The sequence below is a fragment of the Saimiri boliviensis genome, chromosome 19, assembly GCF_048565385.1.
Source record: "Saimiri boliviensis isolate mSaiBol1 chromosome 19, mSaiBol1.pri, whole genome shotgun sequence".
NCBI classification, from domain to species: Eukaryota; Metazoa; Chordata; class Mammalia; order Primates; family Cebidae; genus Saimiri; species Saimiri boliviensis.
Genome location: NC_133467.1, coordinates 26,344,854 through 26,370,443, shown reverse-complemented (window position 1 = coordinate 26,370,443; position 25,590 = coordinate 26,344,854). Strand labels below are relative to the sequence as shown.

General features: G+C 45.6%; 1 protein-coding gene across 1 annotated transcript in view; it reads right to left on the bottom strand.

Moving 5' to 3' along the window:
- Window positions 1-2,916: 2,916 nt before the first annotated feature.
- Window positions 2,917-25,590, bottom strand: part of FAM78B (family with sequence similarity 78 member B) — a 97,543-nt gene continuing 74,869 nt past the window's right edge. The window contains exon 2 of the mRNA XM_010338683.3: window positions 2,917-5,053. Within this exon, the coding sequence (XP_010336985.1) occupies window positions 4,531-5,053 (523 nt within the window). The 3' untranslated portion in view covers window positions 2,917-4,530. The remainder of the gene's footprint in view (window positions 5,054-25,590) is intronic.

Sequence of the window (25,590 nt, the reverse complement as noted above, 5' to 3'; positions counted from 1 at the left end):
CAACTCTCCTGATGGCCTTCCATAGGCAGATGTCCTTCCAGGGAAACTGGAACCAGATGTACTCAAGATCTCAAAAGAAATTAATGGCAATAAGACTCTGGGGTAAAAATATCTGTGTGCACAGAGCTTGCTCACTCAGCTCCCTTTCTATCTAAGGATCATTTAGGCTTAATTATAGAGTTCAGGCATTCATTGGGTTTTTGATTAATTTTCTTTTCAGTTTGAAGAGTGTGTGAGTGTGGTGGGTCTGTGTGTGTGTTTACATCTTTCTTTGCAACTCAGTTGGGAGCTGACTCTTGCAATGTTTAATTGTGCCCTCAGTTCTAACAAGCATGTTCCATGTGCCAACCAGGGCTTAGAAAGCCATTGTTTCCACTGCTTACTCCCCAAAGGCTGCTCTTGCCATGTTGAGGGATGGCGGGTGGCAGGGCCTTGTTCAGCTGGGACCTCAGCTGCAGGATGCATGCTTTCCTTCTCCTTTTTGGCCTTATGGTGTTTAAGGGATTCTGAGACCAGGAGAGCAGATTTCCTATTCCACTGATTACCAGTACTCTGCTAAGAGATGCTGAGTGACAGCTAGCTCACCCACACTGCAGCCCATCAGGCATTATTTTCTGGGCTAACCTCTGAAAGGATTTCTTTGCATAAGAAAGCAGCGTTTGTTCTCTTATGTTTAATATGTCCATTTAATAGATTGGGAGAGCCTACATGACTATGAAAATGAAAGTGACTAGCTTTCTCCTTTGTCTTTTGTGCCTTCTAGGCAGGGATGAAAAGAAGAGGGAGAACAGGATAGTGGAAGGGCATAGAATTTGGAAAAGGCCCCATTTGAATCCTGGCTTCTCATATTTTTTTGTTTGTGTATCCATGGGTATGTCACTTAACCTCTTTGGTCTCAATTTGTTATCTGAGAATGGGGATAATAACACTCCTTAGGAGTATTACACTCCTCATAAGAATGTCTGGGGATGAGAAAATGCATGTGGAAGCCTTTTGTAAAAATACTCCGTAAGTTATAGTTCTTTTCTTTTACTGATCAGAATTGCTGCTTAGCACACGATTTTGACCTATGAGATACCATTCCAGCACCAGGAGAGAGGGAGTTGTAAAAAGGTCAGTGGAATGGGAGGTGGGTAGGGGACTAGCCTCCAACCTTCTCATGTGCTGTGGGCTACAGCAATGACCCAGGAATGTAACATGCATGCAGCAAAGAGCCCATATTAAGGGTTTACCCTCCAAACAGCTGTCACAGATAAAAGGGAATCTGGAACATTCAGATTTTCTTTTACATAATAGTAACAGAGATTTTCTCTTGTTCTTTAAAGGATGGATCCAATTGTCTCTAGTTTTTAGACTCACTGGGTTGTGGGTGAATGGATTAGGGATTAAGATAATGTTCTGGTTGGAGACAAGAGGCTGTGGGTCCTGGCTAAGTGTGACCATGTTGTGAATGAGATGTGGGGCCTTGGCCCTTCAGCTGGCTAGGTATGTGATTCTGAATAGATGACCTAATTTAACGAGGCCTCAATTTCTTGCGAGATCATGGACTAAAAGATCTCAAAGGACTTGATTAAAATTATCTAAGATGTGATGAAATGCTTTTTCCTATGGAATTCAAAACTTGTGCCACTAAGAAGCCATGTGTTGTGTGTGTATGTCTAAGTCCTGAGACCACCCAACTAAAACTTAATCAAGGCACTAAATGAGCCCCTGTAAACTGATGGCATCTGGCATCAGACCCAGGCACTTTCAAGGGAAGGAGAGCTGGACGGGAGGGCAGAGGTGACCTCAACAGAGATTTCAAGGTTAATTCTCTCTTGTACGACAGACTTTGATTTGGCAATATCCTAAGCTGAAAGATAATGATCCACAAATCACAGGAAGAAAAGGGGTCATTTCCTTGTAAAACAACAGTAACTTGAAAAATAATTGGCTACAGGGCAATAGAGCGTTCTGCCAGGCTGACTTCAGAGCTGAGAGACCCAACTATAGAGTTCACAGTGGTATCAATAACAATAATCACAACGTATATGTGCATAGTGCTTTTAACTTTTATAAATACTTTCCCATTTTTTTTTCATTTTGTCGTTACAAAATTTCTCAGAAAACTGCTATGGGGGTAATTTCTTTTAAAACTCTGAAAGGGGTGATTTTTCATGGGAAACAAGTCTAGCTAAGTATGCTATGCCTTGCTTTAGAAATACAGATATGCCTCTGAAAAAGTTATTTGTAAATATAGTTGCATAAGTCATATTTTAATGCACCAGGGGAATCTGAAAACACAAATCTCGTATAGGATTTTGTAATGTAAATAAATTCTCGTTAATCTGTTGTTTGTTACAACTTTGGAGTTTAAAATATTGCAGGTTTTCTTAAAGTGGGGCCACATGGATTAGATTCTAGGATCAGTATCTACTCCCCAGAATCCCACAGGAGTGAAGTTTAATTCAGTCTTGGGGAGAGATTGCTGCCTATGATGTCAGCATGGAAAATAAGCAGCTTTATACTTTAGCCATGGAGCTCTTTGGAGCTGCCTTTCCCAAATAAAACAGGGAAACATGCAAAGAGACAGAGAATTCCAAAAGTAACAGCTGAATTATTTCTATATGAATGTCTGTCTCAGGTCCTTTGTGAGCTACTGATGTATTATTGATGGCTGTTATAAATAACTTGCTATCAATAACTAATCTATAGGACAGTAGTTGATGGTTGGGGTGTGAGGTTAACACTACATACTTTGGAGTAGATCTGTTAGCACTATTATCCATCTGCTAAGTACCTTCCTCTGGGACTAGAATCTGAAATAAATTGGACTAAATTGAATTTTTAATAAAAGTAATAAACCCTCCTGCTTTTTATTCACTATCCACAAACTCTAATAGAAGACAGCCCTTTTTATTCGCTATCCACAAACTCTAATAGAAGACAGCCCTTTGGAGCCAATCACAAGATTGTAAAACTGCTTTGAACTTCAACTTTCTCCCTCTGAAATTAAGTAAGCAGTGTCTACTTGTTAAATCCACAATGACAATGTGAAATTTTTATAATTAGTTTGCATAGGGAGGTAGTGAACAAGCAAACATATATACAACCATATATATGGTTGAATTATTGAGAATAAAGGTACAAGCTCTTTTTTTGTTGGGGGAGGAAGAGTGATTCAAGCTAGAAGAACTGCAGAACTCCTCATTGCAAGGCTGGAAACCTTCAAAAAGAAGTTTTATATTGGCTTGACTAAAGGAAACCTGGCCTCTCATCTTTATTGGTTAAATCTTAGCAATACAGGCTTGCTTAATATGAGTATCTTAGATCTTCTTTAAAGAGCTCTGAAGTTAAGCCTTTGGAAGTACTTTCTCACAAATACTCAAGCAGTTAAATTTGAGCTTCTGTGAAACAGAGCTAAAATAAATAAATATAAATATACAGTGTATGTATATACAAAGGCTACAGACAGATATAGAGGCACTTCTGACAAATATGCTAGCAATTATGCTATATGCAGCCTTGATGTGTGCATGCGTGGGTGTCTATGCATACATGTGTCCATTGTATGTGTTCAGATCATTCAAAAACTCGAAATATAATGAAAATCCAGTTCTTATTTGTTGAAATGTTCTTGAAATCTTACGTGGGTTCATGGCTTATAATTTTTTAAATGTAAATTTAGGGCTAATCATGGGACCAGAATAAGCAGCTGTAAACAAAATCACAGTTAGGATTTAACTAAAACACGGACAGGGTCCCAAATATCATAACTATTGCAGAATATGGGAATTACAAAGCCAAGTACTGTGATTAAAATACTCTGAGGATAAGCAATCTTTTTGGAAAGAGGTGGGTAGATGGAACTAATGAAGTGTTTCCATCTGTTAGTTCACATCAGCACCTTGGACAGTTCCAAGGAGGCTTTCTCCCTCGGAAGGGAGCAAATACCAGTATTTGTCTAGTTTTCTAAGTGCTCCATTCATTCTAGTCAGTGTGTCGATCTGATGATCAACTAATAAGTGAAGAAATATTACTCTGTAATAAAAACTTATTCTTTCCTCTCTCCATCAACCATTCTTTTACCACCCGTTTCCCCAGCACCCCCCAGTCAGACAGCAGGAGTTTGTCTTACGACCACCTGGTGTGGATGTTTTCACTCCTACTTCTAATTGGTTGGGAAGCAGCATTTGCCACAGGCACTGTTTAATTTCGTTTCTATCCCCTGCATCTCACAGGAAAGAAATGGTCAATAGTTCAGATAAAAGAATCATCCTGGTCAGCTCCAAAATATGGCTACTTGCATGGTAATCACAGCAAGTCTGTCAAATCAGTGATTTCTTTATTCCTAAGAGGAAGGGATTTTTCCTAAGGATTATGGTTCTACCACCCAAGGAGCAGCCCTACTCTTCAAAAGTGGCTGCAAAGGCTGGCAAACCAAGAGGTCTGCTTTGGCTCAGAAACTCAGTTTGGCTCCTGCCACCCCTGGCACCCCTCACTGCATGTTTCAGAAGCGTGTGATCCACACACAGTCAGGCCAGTCTGCTTCTACTTAGGAGGGATCACAACCAGAGGTGGACCCCGCTTGGGCCTCCACATGAGGACCTGGGCATCATTGGCATTGGGTTTCACTAGTGCATTAGGGGGGATGGGTTCCATCCGGCTCAGGATCCGGGGCTGCTCCTGCTGAGTCCTGCCCACCAGCCGGGCCCGCTGCCCCAAGAGCTGAAGAGGGTCCACCTCAATGTCCACCCTCATCCTCCACTTGATGGTCTGCAGAATGATCTTCTCCTTTGTGGTGGTATTCATGGCCACCAGCCAGGTCGTGAAACTTTGGTCTCTCTTGATTCTTGTGAGCAGCGGCACATTGCTGTCGCTCACAGGCACTGCCCATGTCACACTGGGGTAGAAGTTGTCATTCATGCTGACGGAGAACCTGGAGATCTTGTTGGTGGGGCCAACCAAGGTCACAGTTTCTGTGGTGTTCCCGTACCAAGGGTAGCTCACCCCATCTGAGTCACTGATGGCTTTTACTCTCCCTTCCCTCAAGTCAGGCAGTTCCCAGCTTGACCTGGCAAAGCAGAAGACATGCACAAGAAAAGAGGCTGAATGAATTTTTCAGAAGCTGCAGAGGTGTTCACTGCTTACTAACATCGTCAACTTGGGCAAAATGGGAAGTTCACAGGGGGAATTCAGGTCAAAAAGTTCTATGCTGTGCCATTTCAGAATTAAATGAGAACAAACCAAAATAAAAATAACAAAGCCATGCCAAAACAAGTTAAATACAACCACAGCTGACCCAATTGAGAACAGGAAGCTCAAAGAGGCAGTTGTGAGACCACACAGAGACATCAACTAGTTGGATGATGGTAATCAGCAGTTTAGAGGAATTCTTCTGCAAGAACCACTTTCTTGGAAATATGAGTGTGAGTAAGGTTTGTTTTTTGGAAAGAAATGGTGGTTGAAATTCGATGAATCTGGAAGGCAGTATCTGGAGGAAAGAAGGGCAAAAGGAGGCAAAGTTAAAGGTTATACTAATTTCTTAGGAAACCACAGTAAGAATTTCTACTCAACAAAGAGGGTTGTTTAGCTTCTAGGCATCAGCCAATCCATCACTTAGAAAACACAGGCATAGAAAATCTAACACAAGGAAATCATGGTCATCTTCTGGAAACCATCTGAATGTGAAAGTTGTTCTAGAGGGTGGCATACACTCTAATGCACTGCCTTCCCATTGCCTTCCAGTCCAGCCTGGAAGTCTCAGCTTAGTTTCGCAAACTTGCCATTCTGGTACCTACATACTCCTCCTGGCTTCCTCTGACCTTGTACAGAAGGAGGAGGAACCAATGTCTCTTCCCCCTGCCATGGACTGTTGCTAATAATTGACGATACTTACTGAGTGTTACTCTATCCAAACCAATGTGCTAAGTACATTACCTCAGTTAATATTCAAAATACTCCACAAGATAAATTTTTATTTCCATTTTACATATGAGGGGATGGAAGCTTAAAGATGTTAAGGTACATGACAAAGGTCCTACAGAATGCAAGAGGTGAAGCTGGGAGTTGTCTGACTTCGAAGTCTATGGTTTTGACCACTATATCATACTGCCTCCCAAAGTACCCTTACACGGTGCTGGAGGAAGCCAGAGTGGAGAGGACTCGGGCTGTCTAATGACTTAGCAGCTCCAGGACCAGTCATGGAGAACTGGACTGGACCCCAATAAAGGCACAAGTCTAGTCAGCAGAGTCTGGCTATGCATTCTCCATATTTTCACTGCAGGGACCAGGGATGGTGCTAGGTAATAATGGACTAGAATTTAATAATTAAAGAAATGATACTGCTTCATTCATCAGCTAAAAGGTAGTGGTCTTGTTTGATATAAAGTTCTTCCTCCTACGAAGTGACAGAGGATCCTGCAGGGTTTTATACAAGTGGTCCAAAAGGGAGTTACATTGTCAAGCTGGTGCTAACATCTCTGCATCCCTTACTGTCACGTGGATATGGAGACATTAACCACTGCCTCCAACTGGCCCCCCACAGGACCTCCTATGCCAGTCAGCCCCAGCCTGAAGTGAAGGGAGGGCTTTGCTGCCTGGGGAGGAAGTGAACCCACAGCTGCAAGAGCCATTTCTCTTGTCATGCCCTTGGTAGCTGCTGGGAATAATTGCAGTGTATCACGGTTGGCAGACAGTAAGGAAGGAATTGACCTGATGCAGAAAGTCAGAGCTCATTTTGCATATGCTTTTGCAGCTGGGGGTAGTAGCTCCCAGGTAATTCTATGCCATTTCTTACTGTACAAAAGGGAGTGCATGTTGTTTGAGTGGGTCAGAGGCTGGGCAGAGATCCAATCTGCTCACTGGGTTCATGAAATAACCATACTGGAGTCGGTTTCAAGCCCCCATGCAAAGGGCTAAGACAGTTTTTCAGTCACAATACATCTATTTTCTGTGTTGCCTAAATCTTGTTTTTCATTTCGCTTGTGACCAGTCCCTACTGGCCTTTGAGTTCTTCTTTAGGACTGGAGGGCAGGTATTCCCAGCAGTGGCAGATTGTTCTTGCTCTCCCACCCTACACACTGGGCTTACTGTGGCATATTGCCTGGGGAATTTGGTTTTGAGTGGATGTACTTTCTATTCTGTTACAACACTGTCCTTTTCAGGGCTGGCTATCTTGCTGGTGGGTTCAGTGACTTTGTCTATAGAGCCTTTATAGTTCCCATGTTTTTGCCTCCCATCTTCCTGCCCAGAGCTGTGTGAGCAGAGACTTGGGGCAAGGGTCTGCAAGTCAACCTTGTAAGACAAATCATAAAACTTAGTTTGGTCCCAGGTGTTTTTTTGTTTTTGTTTTTGTTTTTTTTTTAAACAGAGATAATACAGTAAAGGCACACTCTTGTGGCTATCTTAGGAGAGAAGGAAAAGGTCCTTTTCTTGGAGGGGTTTCTAGAACAGAGAAATACAACAACAGGCTTCTTAATCATCACATCAGAACAAACAAATCTGGCCACATGCAGTCACTGGGAATAGTGACCCCGGAGGTTACACTTTAGTTCCATCTACACTGCTGCTACTTCTGCAACTGTAGTTTTGGGAATTCCTCAGGTCAGAGGTATGCTTTCTTCCATAGCCCTAGGGAACTAGGATTATATCACTAAGGGATGATTTGATTTTGAAAACAGCCAAAATTCATGATGATTTAAGTCTAGTGAACAGGGAGTTTCTTTCTACTTGAAAAATATCAAAATTTTCCTTTATGAAAAAGATACTAATATACATCCCAAGGCAGTGTCCTTCCCCTCTTCCCTCTGTCTCTCCCTCTCCCCCTCCCTCCCTTTCTCTCTCTCTCTTTTTTTTCCCCCCAAAAAGAGAGTTATGTCTATAAAATGCATGACTGGTTTATGTAGCTGATAAAATGTCTTTGGTAATGGTTTTTTGAGAAGTCTCTGAAAAGTTCCAAGAACAGTAGCACTATTTGAGTCACTCAATGACCATTTAAGGGGACTACTTTGAATGGAATGCTGGAGGCATTTCAAACTCCATATGGCTCAGATTGAACTCATCATTTCCAACATAAACCAAGCCCTCTTCCCCTGTCTCTGCTGCAGGGGAAGTGCTGCCCACTGCTCACCAGATCTTCCAGGTCAGAAGCAAGGGCCATCTTTGGCTCTTCCCACACCCACTGCCACAGTGACTGTATCACTGCATCTTGTGAATTTTTCCCCATACGTGATGCTTAAATTTATCTCCTTTTGGCTGGGCATGGTGGCTTACGCCTGTAATCCCAGCACCTTGGGATCATGAGGTCAGGAGATCGAGACCATCCTAACATGGTGAAACCCCGTCTCTACTAAAAACACAAAATAAAAAATTGGCTCGGTGTGATGTCACATGCCTGTAGTCCCAGCTACTCAGAAGGCTGAGGCAGGAGCATCACTTGATTCCGGGAGATGGAGGTTACAGTGAGCCGGGATTGAGCCACTGCACTCAAGCCTGGGCAACGGAGTGAGACTCCATCTCAAAAAAAAAAAAAAATTTTTTTTTCCCCATCCAACTTTACTGCCTTCACTTAATCCAAGCCCTCAGCATCTCTTACCTGGTTTCTGTAAGGGCGCATAGCTTCTCTCTCTGTATCCAACTCTCAAATCCAACTTTTAGGCTGCCCAAGTGTTCAAATATGCAAACCTGATCATGCTCTTTCTATACATAAAATCCTCCCAAGGCTTTTCTATATGGACATTGTTGGCATCACCCACAGGGTAAAATTCAAGTTCCTCAATAGGACATACATGGCTCTCCATCATCTGGCCTCCCCATCCCCAAACACCATGCTGTTTCTCACCTTCACCGCTGTGCCCTCTGCCTACGCTGTTCTTCCTCCTACTCAAGTTCCACTGTATCTAACTACTCATCCTCTGAGAGTTACCACATGTATCGCCTCCTCTTCCATAGATATATCTACATCTACAGGTGTCAGATCATAACGGTTTATGTGTCTTCCCCATTAGATTACAGGTTTCTTGAGGCTTGGAATTATGACTTATTTTGAATCATTAGTGTCTTGCACATTGCTGGTACATAAAACTTAATACTATTTATTGAAAGAATAAATATTTTATTTGAATTATTTTCATGACTATATTCCTGGAGCCTGGCAGAACTTATATACAACAAAGTATTTCATCAGTTTTATACTTTATATATTCACTCACCTTTAAAAAAAACTAACATCTACTATTCACTTAAGACTCTATTATTAGAATAGTACCATGCCTTGCAATAGAAGTTACTTATCCTTAGGAAAAGGAGGCAAGCCACACTTAAATGAAACTGAATCAATCAGTGAATATGAATGTATTTTAGTGACTACCCATGCCATCATATACCTACATACAAAAATGAGTGTCAGAGACTCCAAGTGATACAGCAACTCAGAGACATGGATAACCATGCAGGCTACAGCAAGGAGAAAGCTTTGTGAGGGGAATGGGATATGAACACTTTGGAATACAGACAGGCATTCCAGGTGAGATACTGCATCGTAGGCTGCAGTGTGATACCAAGCATAAATGTGGAAATGTCCAGGAAACAGAACACTGGGAAGAGCGAAGACACTGCTGGGTGGGCAGGATAGTAACAGTTTGTAAAGCACCTTCAATAATGGGCTTAGGCACCTGGGCTGCATCCTAGACGGGGTGAGACTTTTGCTCAGGAGAGTTAACTATGAGGAAGATTAATGAAAAAGTAGGATTAGAGGGCTAAAGGGAGGGAACGAGGATGTTTAGGAGCTTCTGCAACACTACAGGTGATCTTTAAGGAGGGCTTCATCTAGACTGGTGGCTGAACAAGTGGACAGGAGGTGCCACATATGAGATATTACAAAGGTAGATTGTCCTAGCTTTGGTAAGCAATCTCCTGTTAGAAGAGATAAATAAAAACAATCACTCAGAAGAGCCAAGTATGGTTGACTGTGTGTGTGTAGAATCATTCACAGAAGTAACCAGGCTGTGGTCTCACTGTGCCTGACATTTTGCACCCATCCCTGAACCAAACCACAATGGTATTTCAAGGTGTAGTACCTGACTCCTGCATTAGAGCATGAGGATGGTGAGGATGGAGTCGTGTTTGTCTTTGCATCCTTTTTCTGGAGCATGGTGTCTGGCACATGATGCATATTTACTAATCTTGTTTCCCTTTATACTTCACTATTTCTTTCTCAGCGTCCTTTGCTGGTTCTGGTTCTGGTTCCTCTTTGAACCTTTTAACATTGGAGGGCCCCAGGGCTTAGGCTTTGGGCTTCTTCTCTTTTCTTTCTATCTGCATTTCCTTGGTGATCTCATCTGGTCTCATGATTTTAAGTACCATCTGCACTGTGACAACTTCCAAATTTGTATCTCTAGGCTGGATTGCTCCCTTGAGCTCCAGATCCATATATTCACCTGCCCACTTGCCAAAAACTTTGGAGTTACTCTTGGCCACTCTCTCACATTCCACATGCTACCTTATCAGCCAATCCTGCTGATGTCATCAAAATATATCTAGAATTCAACACCTTCCCACTACCTGCATCACCACGACACTGGTCTAAGCTAGAGTCATCTCTCTTAGATTACTGCAGTGACCTTCTAACTGGTCTCCTACTCAACTTTGCCTCCCTGGTCTATTTTCAACATGGCAGCCACAGTGATCTTGCTAAACATTTGTAAAATCATGTCACTTTCCTGCTGAAAAGGTTTCTATGCCTCCTCAAGCACTCAGGAAGAGCTCAGCTACTTAAACTGGCTTATGTGGCCCTATATAACCCAGTTCCCTATTTCCTCTCTGACTGCATCTCCTTTTCTCCCCATTCTGGCCTCTGTGCTGTTCACTGAACATGCCAAATAAACTCCCACCTGAGGGCCTTTGCAAGTACTGTTCATTTCACCTGGGGCGTTATTCCTTTGGATAGCTGAAAGGCTTGCTCCCTTGCCAGCCTCATTCCTGGCTCCAATATCCTGTTCTCATGCAATCTTTCCTAACAACCATATTTTAGATTGCAACCTCCTGCCCCAGTGCGCCCCTCCCCCATTTCTTCTATTTTTCTCCATAGCACCTTCTAATACATTATAACTTACTTATTTTGTTAATGGTCTGTCTTCCCTCATCCCACTCCCCAAAATCCTAGGAAGGCAAGGATTTTATTTTATTCACTGCTATATCTCCAGTACCTAGAACAGTGCCAGGCAAATAGGAGTTCAAAATTATTTGTTGAATAAATAGCAAATCGATCTGAAGTGAGAGATGAATGGAGACCATGAATTTCAATGTGGACACTGCTGCCTTATTGGAATTGACTAAATAGGTGGACATTGTGTGAGTTAACTGCAAAGTTGGGTTCAGAGCTTAGAAGAAAGTCAGGGCTAGGGACGTGGATTTGGCAGCCATCTGCAGGGAGAGGATCAGCTGATGATGGTGCTGGGTGAGCTCTTTCAGGATGACAGACCTGTCAGATGGCCAGAGACAAAGAGTACAAAAAGCAAAGGAATAGCCAGCAACAAAAGAGAACTAATTTCCAAAGTGGAGAATTTCAGGGAGTCAGCAGTATCGAAAGCCACAGAAACTGAAGAGAGAAAGTCATTCAACTCATTATTTATCAAGACAGCAGTAAAGGTATGCTGGTAAAGGCTACTCTGCAGGAGAATTAACGAGCACAAGAAAAAAGGGAGAAGTTCGGCGAGAAAGGGGAGAAGAGAGCTGGAGTAGAGAGGTGGTCGAGCATCGTGGCTGAAAGCAGCATTCTGGAGTCAGACTGCTTAGGCCTGTAAACCTAGTGCTACTATGTACTAGTCAAAGGAACTTTCTGTACCAGTTTTCCCATCTAAGAGATAAGGAATAGAGATGATAACAGTGCTTACTTGATGTACTTGGTGTGAGAATTAAATGAGATAATGAATGGGAAGTACTTAGCACAGCTAAATACTTTCATGTGTAAAACAGGAAGAAAAATAACGTCAGGTCTCCCTACATCTCAGAGCTATTACAAGAATCAAGTGAAATGATGACGTATGACCAAATGCTTTGCAAAGTACAACACAGGATGTCAATTTTTTTTTTTTTTTGGAGACAGTCTCGATCTATCACCAGGCTGGAGTGCAGTGGTGCGATCTCGGCTCACTGCAACCTCTGCCTCCTGGGTTCAAGCGATTCTCCCGACTTAGTCTCTTGAGGAGCTGGGACTACATATGTGGGCCACCACACCTGGCTAATTTTTGTATTTTTAGTAGAGGTGGGGTTTCATCATGTTGGCCAGGATAGTCTCGATCTCCTGACATAGTGATCTGCCCGCCTCAGCCTCCCAAAGTGCTGAGATTACAGGCGTGAGCCACTGTGCCCAGCCATCAATATTAGTTATTATCTAATTCCCTTCCTTCTCTTACAACCCTTCTCCTCACTGTGATAACATGGTGTTTTGCTTTAGACAATCAGCCATTGACCCAAAGCTCATAGCTAATGGACTTGCCAATGGGCCTAATTAATGAGAAAACATCGATTATTGCAACCTTCAAGTTTTCTGCACCCCATTTTTAGAGAAAAAAGGCAACTCTTAAACAAGCTCATGCTAAGCATTTCATTCAAATAAGCAGTCCCTCGGTTAAGGTCAAGGCTCCGCTCAGACCCAACACATTTTCCCACTGCCTTTGAGGGGTAGAGCAACTTCTCTGAGAAAAGCCTCACTTTGCTCCCCCTGAAGCCCTGCAGTCATTGGGGAGTCTGGGGAGAGGCTGGCAGCAGCATTCTTGGAGGCAGGGGGTGGGCAGGTGTGCAGGGACTCTACCGATACTAATGTCCCCTGATGCGGTGTGGGATGGGAGTCGGGGGAAAACCACACATGGAGGACTGATGGTTTCAAGTCTGGAGAGCTTCTAGGGCAGGCTTTGAAATCTGCGGCAGTACTATCCTTAGACCCAAGTGAGAGCAGCCCTGGCCTTGCCTTACGTGTGTGTGTTTTTCTCTTTAGAGATGGGGTCTCATTCTGTCACCCAGCTAGAGCAGGGTGACACAATCATAGCTCACTGTGGCCATGAACTCCTGGGCTCAAGTGATCCTCCCACCTCAGCTGTTGGAGTATCTGGGACTACAGCTAACTTTAAAACATTGTTCAAGAGATGGAGTCTTGCTATATTGCCCAGGCTGGTCTTGATCTGGCCTCCAGTGATCCTCCTGCCTCAGACTCCCAAGCTGCTGGGATTACAAGCATGAACCACTGTGTCTGGCTGGCCTTATCCTTTTAAGGGATACACTCTGGTATCTTCTGGCCATGCTCTTTTGCACTGGGTAATTAGTGTGTGGGACTGAGAGGATGCACCCGTCCTTCCAGACCACTCTACCCCTCTGGGTACCCAGGATTTCAACATTCCCAGCCCAGATGTCTCTCAATATGCCTCCAGGTCTTCCAGGCCTTTCCCTGTCCCGTCTTTACAAGGGCAGTTGACTCCACTGTGTATGCACTTTTGGGCCCAGGGGGTGACCAGAGAGTGGCTGTTTGTTGGGGGTATGCATGGAGTTTGGGCCCATGTGTTGGGTGCCCACATGCATATGAGTGATGAAACCTATCTCAACATGGTGCAGAGCCAGGGGTGGCAGGAGAAGTGGGTGGGGCTGGGGCTGAGGGTCACCTGTTCCTATGCTACTAGGTTCTGTCACAGAACTCTGAAGAGTCCAAGACTCCTAAATTTGAACCTAGCCTTCGGGTTTTTATAAAGGTATACTTGTCTAGGTTGGAGGATAGAACTTGATTCAACCCTCTGTTAGTCTGACCTATAACTCAGAAATGGCACCAGGCCTTTGTATTCTTGCTCTGGAGCCTCTAATGTTAGATCCAGCTGCACAGCTCCGGAAGCCTGGACCGTTCCAATCTGGAATATTTTCCTCTTGTTATATGTGGGTTCACTGATGCTTGTTTAGTCTTAACGTGCACAAGGCACCCTTACACCCAGCAGCGCATCTACTTTGTACATCAGCTGCACGAGGTGGGCATCATTCTACTTTCCATGATGCAGTAGGGAACTTGCTTAAGATCTTTCAGCTAGTGAGGGGCAGAACTGAGCTGTGTAAATAAAAGTCATGGATGAGATGAACTGATACATACTGCTGGGACCATGCCAGTTGTTAACAACTGTTCCAACAATGTTTCAATATTTTAAACGACCCCTCTTTTTCCCCCGATGCCTTCTCCTTGGCCACCCAGGTTCCTCCTCAGCTACCCCCACCACCTCTCCAAAAATTAATCAACTAAGGGGGTTAATCCAGGCACGGCAGGGGATCTTCAAGACAGGCTCTGGTTCTAAGGCTAAGTATATTAATAGTTCTGATAACATCACCCTGATGATAGCTCATGCTTAACCTGAATGCCAGGCACTGTCCAGAGAGTTTGTGGTCTAACTGGTATGTTCAGCCTGCTCTTTAAAGGAATCCTAACTGCTATGATAACTGTACTGCACGTAGAGGGTGGGAAAGGCAGCTTCTGCCTTTTCATCTTCAAGGCCGGAACCTGAGGTGCTACCATTTGGGTATGTGGAAAGTTTAGAGAGAACACCACACCCTGAGCCTCCAGGCTTCCCTCCATCTAACGTGAAGGACAGCAATGTGCTCCCGGTCATGTGAGTCTCATGTTCTGTCATTGCTGACTTTGCAGCAACTTTCTCCTCCCTCCCTCCACAGGAGGAGCTGGAAATAACAGTCCATGGTGGGAGAGTGGAGAGAGGAGGCACGGAGCAGGTGGGGCCTCGGAGAGGGCTGGGGCTAGAGGGGAGCCAGGCCAGGCCCCTGTCACCTGGGCAGCCACCTGGCACCTGAGACCAATTCCCAGCCTTGGCTCTGGCAGGCATCCTGATCTTCAGATGCTTCGCAACCATGATTACAGAGTAAGTGTTAAAATTAGGATTTTCCGCATTCTGTACTGTTTACATCAGACTCCAAGGAGCCTGTAAATACTCCCCTCCCACTTTCCCCTCCGCCCACTTCCTTTCTGACCACATCCTTTTCTTTTTGGCACACAGGGAGGCATTTTTCCTATAGCAGAAAAGATAATTTCCAGTGTTTTCCAAGAGTTATTAGTGCTAAGAGGCTCCATTTTTTTTTAAACATCCTTGTGTTTTGTTTAGACTGAGTTCTCCCAGCATTGGAGCCATCTTCTGAGTAGTTAACCTTTACCATGTGGAGGTCAGTTCACCTTACGCCCTCTATGTTGCCCCAGCTGCGTTCTCAGAGTCCTCTGCTGGCTTGTTTCTATTTGACAACCCTGAGGTTGGGGGTTGATGGCCAGTTTTCTAGGTCACATCTGAAGATGGTTGACTTCCGACTCCAATTCTGAGTTGCTTGGAGAAAAGCACCTTATCCCACACAGAGCAGCAGTGTTTGCTAACGCCTGCAGACCTAGGCTGTGTCCTTTGGCTCCTTACCAGGCCCAGTGGCATTTGTTCTCCATCCTGAACGGGGTTACAGCCCACCCAAGGGGACAGGTCAGACGCCTTCCCACAGGAGTAAGGCTCTCCTTATGTCAGGCTCTGGGGGTGCCAAGAGGAAGCAAAAGTAACCAGGGCTGAAGGTAGAGGTCAGCAGGCTTCCTTAGGGAAAGGGGCTGCAGTGGAACCCCAAAAGATGGGGAGAATTGATGTGGGTGGCATTTCAGCTGGTGAGCATGGAGACCTGCCTGCCCTTCACCACACCCCAATCCTCGCCCTGCTCTTGGACCATCATGTTTCTTTACGATGCTTCTACAATATGGCCAGAATTTGTCTCTTCTCTCTAACCCCATGGCCACCACCCTGCTCCAAGCTATTTCTCCTCTATCCAAGACTATGCAGGTACTCTCCTCATTGGGATGCTGCTTCCAAGCTTGTACTGCCCCCTAAAAACCACAAATGTGATTTTTATAAAACGTACTTCAGGCCATGTCTCATCTCTAAAAAATCCTACAATGGTTTTCTACTGCACTCAAATGTCCTCATTCAGCCTCACCCCCCTCCCTTCTGGCTTTCTAGACTTCAGCAACATGAACGTTTCTCATTTTTCAGCAAGACGAGCTCCCTCCCACTGGACTTGCTGGGCCTTTGGATTTGCTGTTCCCTTTGCCCAGGACCATTTTCTTTCAGTTCTGTACATCTGGACTCCTCTTTTTTTTTTTGAAAACAGAGATGTGGTCTTGCTACCTTGCCCAGACTGGTTTTGAACTCCTAGACTCAAGTGATCTTTCTGCCTCAATCCCCACAAAGTGCTGGGATTATGGGCATGAGCCACCACCCTTGGCTCCTTTTCATCCTCAACTTGCAGCTGCAGGTCACCTTCTGCGAGTGGCTTCCAACTGCATATGCATTTCAGTGTGCTGATTTGCTGGTGTCCATGCCCATTTTCCACTAGACTGCATGCATCCTGAGGACAGGCTTTGCTGCATCTTCAGTACCTCCAGAAGAGCCCAGAGCAGGTGCTTCCTTCAAGCATTGCAATGAATGGGGCAAATGTTTCTGGAAGAGCAGGGAGGGCTGGCTGTGAGGTGAGTCAAGGGAGCTGCAGAGGGGGTAAGATGGGGAAGGCTCTTCTGGAGTCTAGGGGAGAGTCCCATATGACAGCTAAAGGGATGGGAAGGGGCTGAGTGCAGATATATCGGAATGAGTGTCTCTGGGGCTCTTGGCAAGATGCTGAGTGCCTTCCCTCTGACAGCCTGCATCAAAGATGAGCCCAGCTAAGCTGGGAGAGGATGTAGGGGCTGGGTGGTGGCATTGAGGGATGCGCCATACATTCCATCCAGCCCAGGGCAGTAGACTGTATCTTCTACTTACACCCATTGAAGGCAGACCAATGGCAGGTAGAGGGGATGGGGAGTGCATGTGTGTTTTCCCCTTATTTTGGAATTATGCTATTATAGGCAGAACCTTATTTAACCTGAGAAAAGACATTACTGGATGGCTACACCAAAATGTGAAAAGTGGTTATCTACAGTTGTGGGATTTCAGGAATTTCCTCTTTATTTTGTGTATATTCTCATTAAAAAAATTTGTCTTTATTCTGTAATAGGAATGAGTTACCTCACAGTATTGCATAGAATGAATGTGACGCATTTTGGGGAAAGAGAGGGAAAAAATGTGGGGTGGGACTCTCAAGGCCTGCATGCAAATCTGGACCTTACCACCTGCTCACCGTGTGGCCTTGGACAAATCACTCAGCCTCTTTGGGCTTCCATTTCTTGTATGAATGGGGATAATAACAAAACCGCCTCTGTAGGTTTTGTTTTTTGTTTTTAAATGAGAAACCTATGAAAAGCAATCTGTATCATCCCTGCCTAGCACAACAGGTCATAAATGAGAACTATTATTATGGGTATTGCTCATTCAAAAAGGATACTGGCTGAGATCTGAGCTTCTTCAAAGGGTGGGACTCATTTCCTCCCTTTACGCAAGTGAGAATTGAGTATTTCCCTTCTGTCCTGACAAGGTAACAGGAGGGCAGGTGGCCACATTTCATTTATATAAAAAGGACACTCATTCATGGCAAGCACCAAGAAAGATGCACATCCACAGTATTCTTTTCACGAAGAGCACCTACTTTGTTCTTAACATCGTGTTAGATTTGGTGGATAACACAGATGATGTAGAAACCACACACACACCCTCTCTTTTTGCATATTTTTTTTTTTTTTTTTTTTTTTTTTTAAAGACTGGTTTCACCATGTTGGTTGGCCTGAACTCCCAACCTCAGGTGAACCACCCGGCTTGGCCTCCAAAGTGCCTGGATTACAGGCTTGAGCCACCACGCCCAGCCGCATATAATTTCATCTAGTGAGGGTCTCAAGTCTAAAAATATCTGCTCTAGAAGCTACCATCCTAGTTGACCTTTCTGGGATGACTTTTGGGCTCCTTCTCCAATGTGAGCCCTTTCCCCTTCAATTTCCTCATCTATAAAACCGAGGGTAGAACAAACCACCTAATGGATAAGGATATGTCTAGCTCCTATAATCTCTGACCAAAGACCCCAGTCCTTGTGCTGATGGGGAGTGGGATTTTATTCAAGTAAGATTCCTGGCATGGAATCTTCTGATGGATCCCTGGAAAAGGAGCTATTGGTGTCCCCCGCCATTTACCCTGTCTTGGATAACTGACACGGTTTGGCAATGCATCCTCTGTAGTCTCATGGACTATTTTAGCACAGAACATCTGCAGTTTTAACTGTTACTTGTAAAGACATGACTAGTTTGTTGTGGCTAAATCTAATGGCAGCATATGCATCTGATGGATGGAGATACGGAGCATGGTTGACTGGGGGCCCGGGGCAGCTCAAGGGAAGGAGGGCCCCTGTGCCATCCCTTCACACCTGGACCTAAAGCTGATGTGTTAACTTTGGAGGCTGGGGTCATAACTCGATCTCTTCAGATCTGTTGGCCCTGACAGCAGTTCCTGTAATTTATTCCCATCTGATTTGGAAATCATTAAGGAGAACAAATCTTCAAGATCAAGGAGACACTGATAAGAACATGGTTGTCAAATCTCCAAGATGAATCAGGAATTACTAGAGACTTATCAGCTGAACGAATGAATGAACCAGGGCAGGTCTGCTGGGCACAGTGTGTAAGCAGGAGTGCAGGCCACTACCAGCCCTTCTATCAGACAGTATTCTTGCCTTTCTCCTGCCTCCCTGGTTACTCAGTGGCCCCATGACAAGTGACCATGACCAGAAAGAGCATAACCCACAGAGTCTGGGTACCTGGGAGTCAATGCCAAGTCTGGGCTGGGGGCTCCTTGGCCTCAGGGGTCCAAAGTCTGGAAACCAGGAAATAAAGTCAAAGAGATGTGTTTACTGGGGCAAGACCAAGGCCAGGAGAGTCACAGAGCAAAACAGCCGTGGTGACAAAGGTGAGATGGGGGCAGGCTGGGGACAGGAATCTCAAATATCAGGTATTATTAATACTGCGACTACAGGTAAAAGCTAATATTTACTGAAGGTTTCCAGAAATTCTGCTAAATTCTTGATGCAACAACCTTAAAGGAGGTACTATGTTACTTTTTTTTTTTTTTTTTTTTTTGGCTCTTGTCGCCCAGGCTGGAGTGCAATGGCATGATCTCGGCTCACTGCAACGTCCGCCTCCTGCGTTTAAGGGATCCTGAGTAGCTGGGATTACAGGCATGTGCCACCACGCTTGGCTAATTTTGTATTTTTAGTAGACATGGGGTTTCTCCATGTTAATCAAGCTGGTCTCGAACTCCTGACCTCTGGTGATCCCTTGCCTCAGCCTCCCAAAGTGCTGGGATTACAGACATGCACCAGGCTTTTTTTTTTTTTTTTTTCCCCATAAAGGAGCTGAGGCTCAGGCTAACTCACTCACCAATGTCACAAAGCAAATAATTTGCAGAGCTGGGGAGAACGTAACTCTGGCCTCTGACTCTCTAGTACCTGTCCCCTCTTCCTGGTCAAAACTAAAGGCTTTTGCAGCCAGTACCGATCTGGGTCCTCTAACCTGATTCTCCCTCTCTCACCATCTCCAAAGCACAGGGTTTCCTCATAGGTGACACTAGAGCAGAGGAATGTCCCCAGAGGAGGCACAGTGGCAGAAGGGCAGGACTCTGCTGCTGGAACAGTCATTTCCCTCACTGATGCTGGGCAAGGTGAAGATGGAAGGGGCTTCCCAGTTTCCAATAAATGATGCTCAAGGTATAGGCGGAAGGGTCAAGGTCATGAAAGCCGCGCAGAGGGAAGCAGACACAGGAAAACAGAAGGGGAGAGGCTGAGGATGGAGTGCTCTAGCAGCACAGACTTTAAAATCAGAGTTTACTGTTTTCATTAGCTTTGTGTTCTTTGCATGCCACATTTCAGTGCATGCTGAGTAGGGCAGCAGATGTGGGGAATTTCCGGCAGCAGCTGAGCTGGGGCAGGAGATAGGAGGATGCTGGTAGCTGAGTGTGTAACCTGGTGACAGGAGCACAGAAACATCTGACTAGGCAGGTGCCAGCTTAGCACAAAAAAGGAGTGCCTGTCTGCGGTTGGTGGGGTGCGGGGTGGGGGGCGGCACACTGTCCACACGTGTGAATGGAGGAATTCACATGGGTGTTATCAAACTAGAGGGGAATTATCAAAATTCCTAGGGATGCCTAAATGTTCCCCCAGTGTGGCCACATCCAGTCGGGCCCCGGTGAGATGTCTTTCTCAGCTATTGTGAATGGAAGTGGTACACACACTTGCTTTCATTTAATCTGCAACACCACCGGGTGGCTACTATGATCACCATCTCCATTTTGCAAAGGAGGAAACTGAGACACAATGGCAACCAGGATGACAGCAGGCGTAAACCATTGGGGCAGGATTCTCACTGTAAAAGATACCTCCACAGCCCAAATTTAAGTACTCATGGGAGGAAAACTACCCTGTCTTGAGCACCTAGAGTACTTCAGGCACCATGCTAGGTACTTGGTACGGGCTAACTCATTTGGTCATCGTAAGTCTTTGTGAAGGATGCACTATAAGTCCTGTGTTGCAAACGCAACAACTTAGATGGAGAGAAGTTAAGTAATGTGCCCAGCTTGAGAGTGGCAGAGCTGGGACTTAGACCCAGAGAGACAACCATGTGACTGTGTTGTGTTTTCAGTTTTTAAAAGTTATGTGATTTATCTGTACCCCCTCACGTGTTTTGTTCATTCTTAATTGGTTAATTCTTTTAATAGGTAATTTTTGAACTATGTAGGCATCTAAGGCAGTATGTAGGCTGTGAGGATAGGGGGCACAAAGATGACTGTCGCCTGGCTCCTAGCAGGCATAAATCATAAGTAAATGACTGCAGTGCAAGGAAGAATGGGAGGAGAGCTCCTCAGGCTGGAGAGCAATCTGGGGTGCTGGGGATGGCAGAGGGTACTGTGTCTGCTGCTTTTACCTTCTGCACCTTGGGGAGGGTGGCTCAGAAGTCAGCCTGCCCACACACAAAGCCCAGGCAGTAGATACTTTGAGCCAATTCTGTTCAAGCTGTTGGCCATCTTCTTCCAACACTCAGGAGACCAGCTTTTGTCCCTGGATGGATCCTCTCTGCTCTGATGATTTTGGCATCCTTGTGAGAGCCAGCAGGGGAGCTGCCATGCCACAGAGGCTTCTGGAGCCTCAGGTTCTTTAGATGTTAAATTGAAATCAGGCTTTTTGACTCTTCTGTATTCAGGACCCCATCAGTGCTGCATGGGAGCTGCTGTGGATTCAGAAGGAATGCCAGTATCATCCCTGCAAGGCCCTTTACTCCACTGTGCTCCATGTTCTCTTCACTCTTTCCCAAGGGAGTTTTCTCCCATCTGCAGACTGCTGGGTGGGGCAGAAAGAACACTGGGTTTGGACTCAGAAGACCCAGGTCTACAATCTGGTCTGTCACTCAGCAGCATGACTGTCACAAAGGCTCTCCTAGGCCTCAGTCTCCTGAGCTATAAAATGGGATATAATGCCCTCTCGCAGAGCTGCCATGCGGGTTACATGAGAAGCATGTGGAACGGTAGGTGTTAACACCTATTGCGATTTCCAGGCCTCACTGACTGGCATCCAGCCATGGCCAAGTCATTCCCACCCCTCAATCCTCTGTGAAGGCCTTCCAGAGGGATGTAGGACTAACCCAAAGTACTTGGGCAGACACTGGGTGAATCTGGGGTGTGGGCCGTGCAGGGCTAGTGCGCTCCTCCAGTGTACAACTCTTGCGGGGCTTCCCAGTACTGGTACAATACCACCAACTCCTAATGTGCTCCCCAACTTCATCTCACACCCCACTATCCCATGCTGTCAGTGTTCTACCCGCAATAGCTTCCCCTCCCACCCGCCAATAGCTTTTCTTATGGTCCTCCACCATGCCAGGCTCTTCCCTGCCTCAGAATCTTGGCACATGCTATCTGGAAGGTACTTTTCCCCACTGCTCAAGTGGGTAACTGAATAATCCTTAGGTCTAAGGCCAAGTGTCACCTCCTCTGGGATACCTCCCCTGATCCATGTACCTCCTCCCCCCTACACTGAACAAAACTAGTTCTCTGCTATAGAACCACATCTTTTCCTGATTCACAGAACTTATCACCATTTGTAATTACATATGTGTGAACCTGTTTATGATTTAATGTGTCTCTCTTCCTGTGGATTGGAACACCTTAACTCTGACCACTACTACTGACCAAGGACCCACCACAGCCTGGGATATAGTGGTATTCCATCAGTGTGTATGAAGAGTGAATGTCTACATGCAGGAGGTAACAACCAGGGGCAAGAGGATGGAAGAGAGTGGTGGCAGTGATGTGCCTGAGAGGTGCCATAATGGGCAGCAGGGAAAAAGAAGGCTCTAGGAAGTGAAATAATGGGTCAGGAGGAAGACCTGAGAGTGGGCTGTTTGCATTTAAGATTTCAGAGGAGCAGCGATGAAGCATGGCCTCCTTTGAGGCCCCTAGGAAGGGACAGATGCAGCCTTCTGATGACGTTTTGTGCAGCTAGGGCATCCAGAGTTCCCTGGGAACTGGCAAGGAAGTAGGAGAGGAGTTCTGGAATGGGGGGCTGGCTACCAACGATGCCTACATCCCTGTGTTATGTGGTGGCCCTGCCCTCCAGAGGTCAAAGGGAGTTAGAATTTCACCACTATCCCTTAGACGTAGTAGGAGGGAGCGCTTTCTGGGGGAAGGGAACTCTGTTAACAGAACCGCAGTGGGGGTTAAACAGCAGCTTTCCCTCAGTGGTCCAGAGCCCTGTGGCTGGCAATGCTGCACAGACTCCCCGAGACTCAGCTCCGACTGTCCCTGAGTCACACTGGGGCTCTTCGCCCTCCTGGCAGCAATTATAAAGTTGAACAGCAGAGGCAGGGGAGGATCGAAAGCCAAACAGGAAGCTGATAATTGCCTCTTGCAGAAATAGCTTTCACAATAAAAGTGAGGTCCTGAGGTTCCGACCCAGGTCAGTTATACAATGTGCTCCTGTCCCTCTCAGAGACCTGTAATCTTCCCTGTGTCCATTTCCTGGCTCTGAACTTGGGTACAGGTCAAAAGATGTTCATGTGAAAACTAAGAAATGAAAAGTCCGATCTCCCACGCAACACTTTTTAGGGCTCCTGAGCACGTAAACACGGATGAACACTCAGCATTTTCCAAGCCCGGTCATCACAATCATCTATGCACAGACACATGAACCTTCTCAGCTCCTGGACAGGCAGAGCAATGCGTGGCTCACTGAAACTGACCCCTTATTCAACAGGAAGACTCGGCTGAAAAAACCAACATCAACAGGGGAAGTAGGTGCCAGGAACCAAAGGAGGCTACTCCAAGGACAATGGAATGAGAGCTCTCCAAGGTCACAGCCTGTTAACTCGGTCCTTTTATGGGGAAAACTAAGCCCTTCAAAGGGAATGCAGTCCCAATCAAAGTCAGTAATAAAAGCCACCTCAGAGATACAGCTCATGAGACATCAGTTCAGTGATTTCTTCACCTGCCATGTGCTTGGTACTGTCCCGGGTGCAGGGGACACCAAGACTCATGAGACAGCACCCTGTTTCACAAGGAATATCCATGGAACAGAGTTAGAGGCAGATCAATACAATGTGGGATATTTGGGGACAGAGACATGTCACCATAGGGGCAGCAGCAAAAGCCATCTGGGAAGAGGTGGATGGTGGTGACAAGGATGGCTAAAGTTTATTGAGGGCTTACTCTCTGCAGGCATTACTCCTGGTGCTTCACAAGCACCAACTGATTTGTCCTAACAACCCAGTGAAGCTGGCACTAACTTTATTCCCATTTTAAAGTTGCAGGGGTGGCAACTGAGGTTTCGGGAGGTGAAGAAACTGGCCTAGGGCAACGCAGGCTGACTGGCTTCTGAGCAGCAGCCTAAGGTGTGGCATGGGCAGTAAGGGCAGAACGAGTTGTTTCTGTATTTCTTAAACACAATGTTGGGCCAAGCGTGAGAGAAGTCCAGGCTGAAGGGGAGATGGTGGCCTTGACAGCTCCCCCTTGAAAGTATGGTTGGGTTGGTGCAAGAAGGATGGTGATAGGGTTTGGCTGTGTTCCCACCCAAATCTCATCTTGAATTCCCACATGTTGTGGGAAGGCCTGGGAGGGGGGGGGGCGCGGTAACTGAATCATGGAGGCAGGTATTTCCCCTGCCTCCATGAGAACTGTGTGGAACAGTAGGTGTTACATCTGTTGAGATTTCCAGACCTCACTGACTGGCTTCCAGCCATGGGCAAGTCATTCCCACCCCTCAATCCTCTGTGAAGGCCTTCTCATGATAGTGAATAAGTCTCATGAGATCTTATGGTTTTAAAAGGGGGAGTTTCCCTGCACAAGCTCTTTTGCCTGCTGCCATCCATGTAAGACATGACTTGCTGTCCTTGCCTTCTACTACGATTGTGAAACCACCTCAGCCATGAGTAACTCTAAATCCAATTAACCTCTTTCTTTTGCAAATTGCCCAGTCTCAGGTATACGTTTGTCAGCATGAAAATGGACTAATACCAATGGTATCTCAAGTCTAATTCTTTAAGGGTCACACCTGCCATTGCCACGGAGATCCTCCATAAGGATTTGGTGGCTGAATGAGTGGGAAAGTAACCATAACCAGATATGGACTTAGTACTTTATGTTTCACAAACACTCCCTATATAAATGACCTCATTTAACCTTCACAATACTACGAAATAGATATAATGTCCTCTACCTTACAGACAAGGAAACCAGAGCCCAGAAAGGCTACATGATTCTCTCAAAGTCCAATAGTTCATAAGTGATGGAGACAGATCTTAAACCTACATCCACATTCTGTTACGTTTTCTACCACACTAGCCCTGCTTCTCAATGAGGCAAGACAGCAGGAGAACCTAGACACTGTGTAGTTAACATGATTGAGCCATCAATTTTTTTTTCTTTTTGCAAAAACAAAAAGTGGGGAAAGCTTAGGTATCAAAAGTCTATCTTTCTGAAGAAATTTCCAGAACTTAGCTCTCAGGTGGATGATCTGCCCAAAATACCTGAAGTATACTTGGTAAACATGAGCCAGAAATAATTAGCTAAAGCGCTACCATCAATGTTAATTATCTGTGCCAATGGAGGCGAGCACTGACGTGGAGAATAAAAAGTGTGCAAGTACTCCTTGGATGGCAGGGCCACACCCTCCTCCTTCCAGTGGGGAATGCTGAGTTGTCCTGCCCTGCCTGCACCCCCAATCCTCCCTGGCATTGCTAACCACCCCCTGCCCACCAGGGGCTTGTTCAAAGGGGCTCTTCCCGGTGGTCAGTGCTCTTAATACCTCCTCTCCCCCTTAGTCCTGCCCTCCTCTTCTGTGGACCCCTTGCTGTGGATTTGGTTTTGGTTCTCTGCCTATTCTATGTCTACTGGTCTTTAAGCCTCAAGCTTCCTTAGGCCTGATCTTGTCATATAGGGTGCAGATTCTGATTTCCCTTTACCCCATTCTCCTCAGCTGCAAGCTGGCCCTGCCCACCCAGAACTCCAGTCCTGACCTCTGGGACCCCAGGGCATGGGCTTCCCCATATCGCAATATGAATTTTGTATTTTAGGTCCAACCATCCCAAACATACTCTTTAAATCTGATGACATCTGTCTAGTTATTTTTGTGTGGTATAGTGAGCGTAAAAGAGAC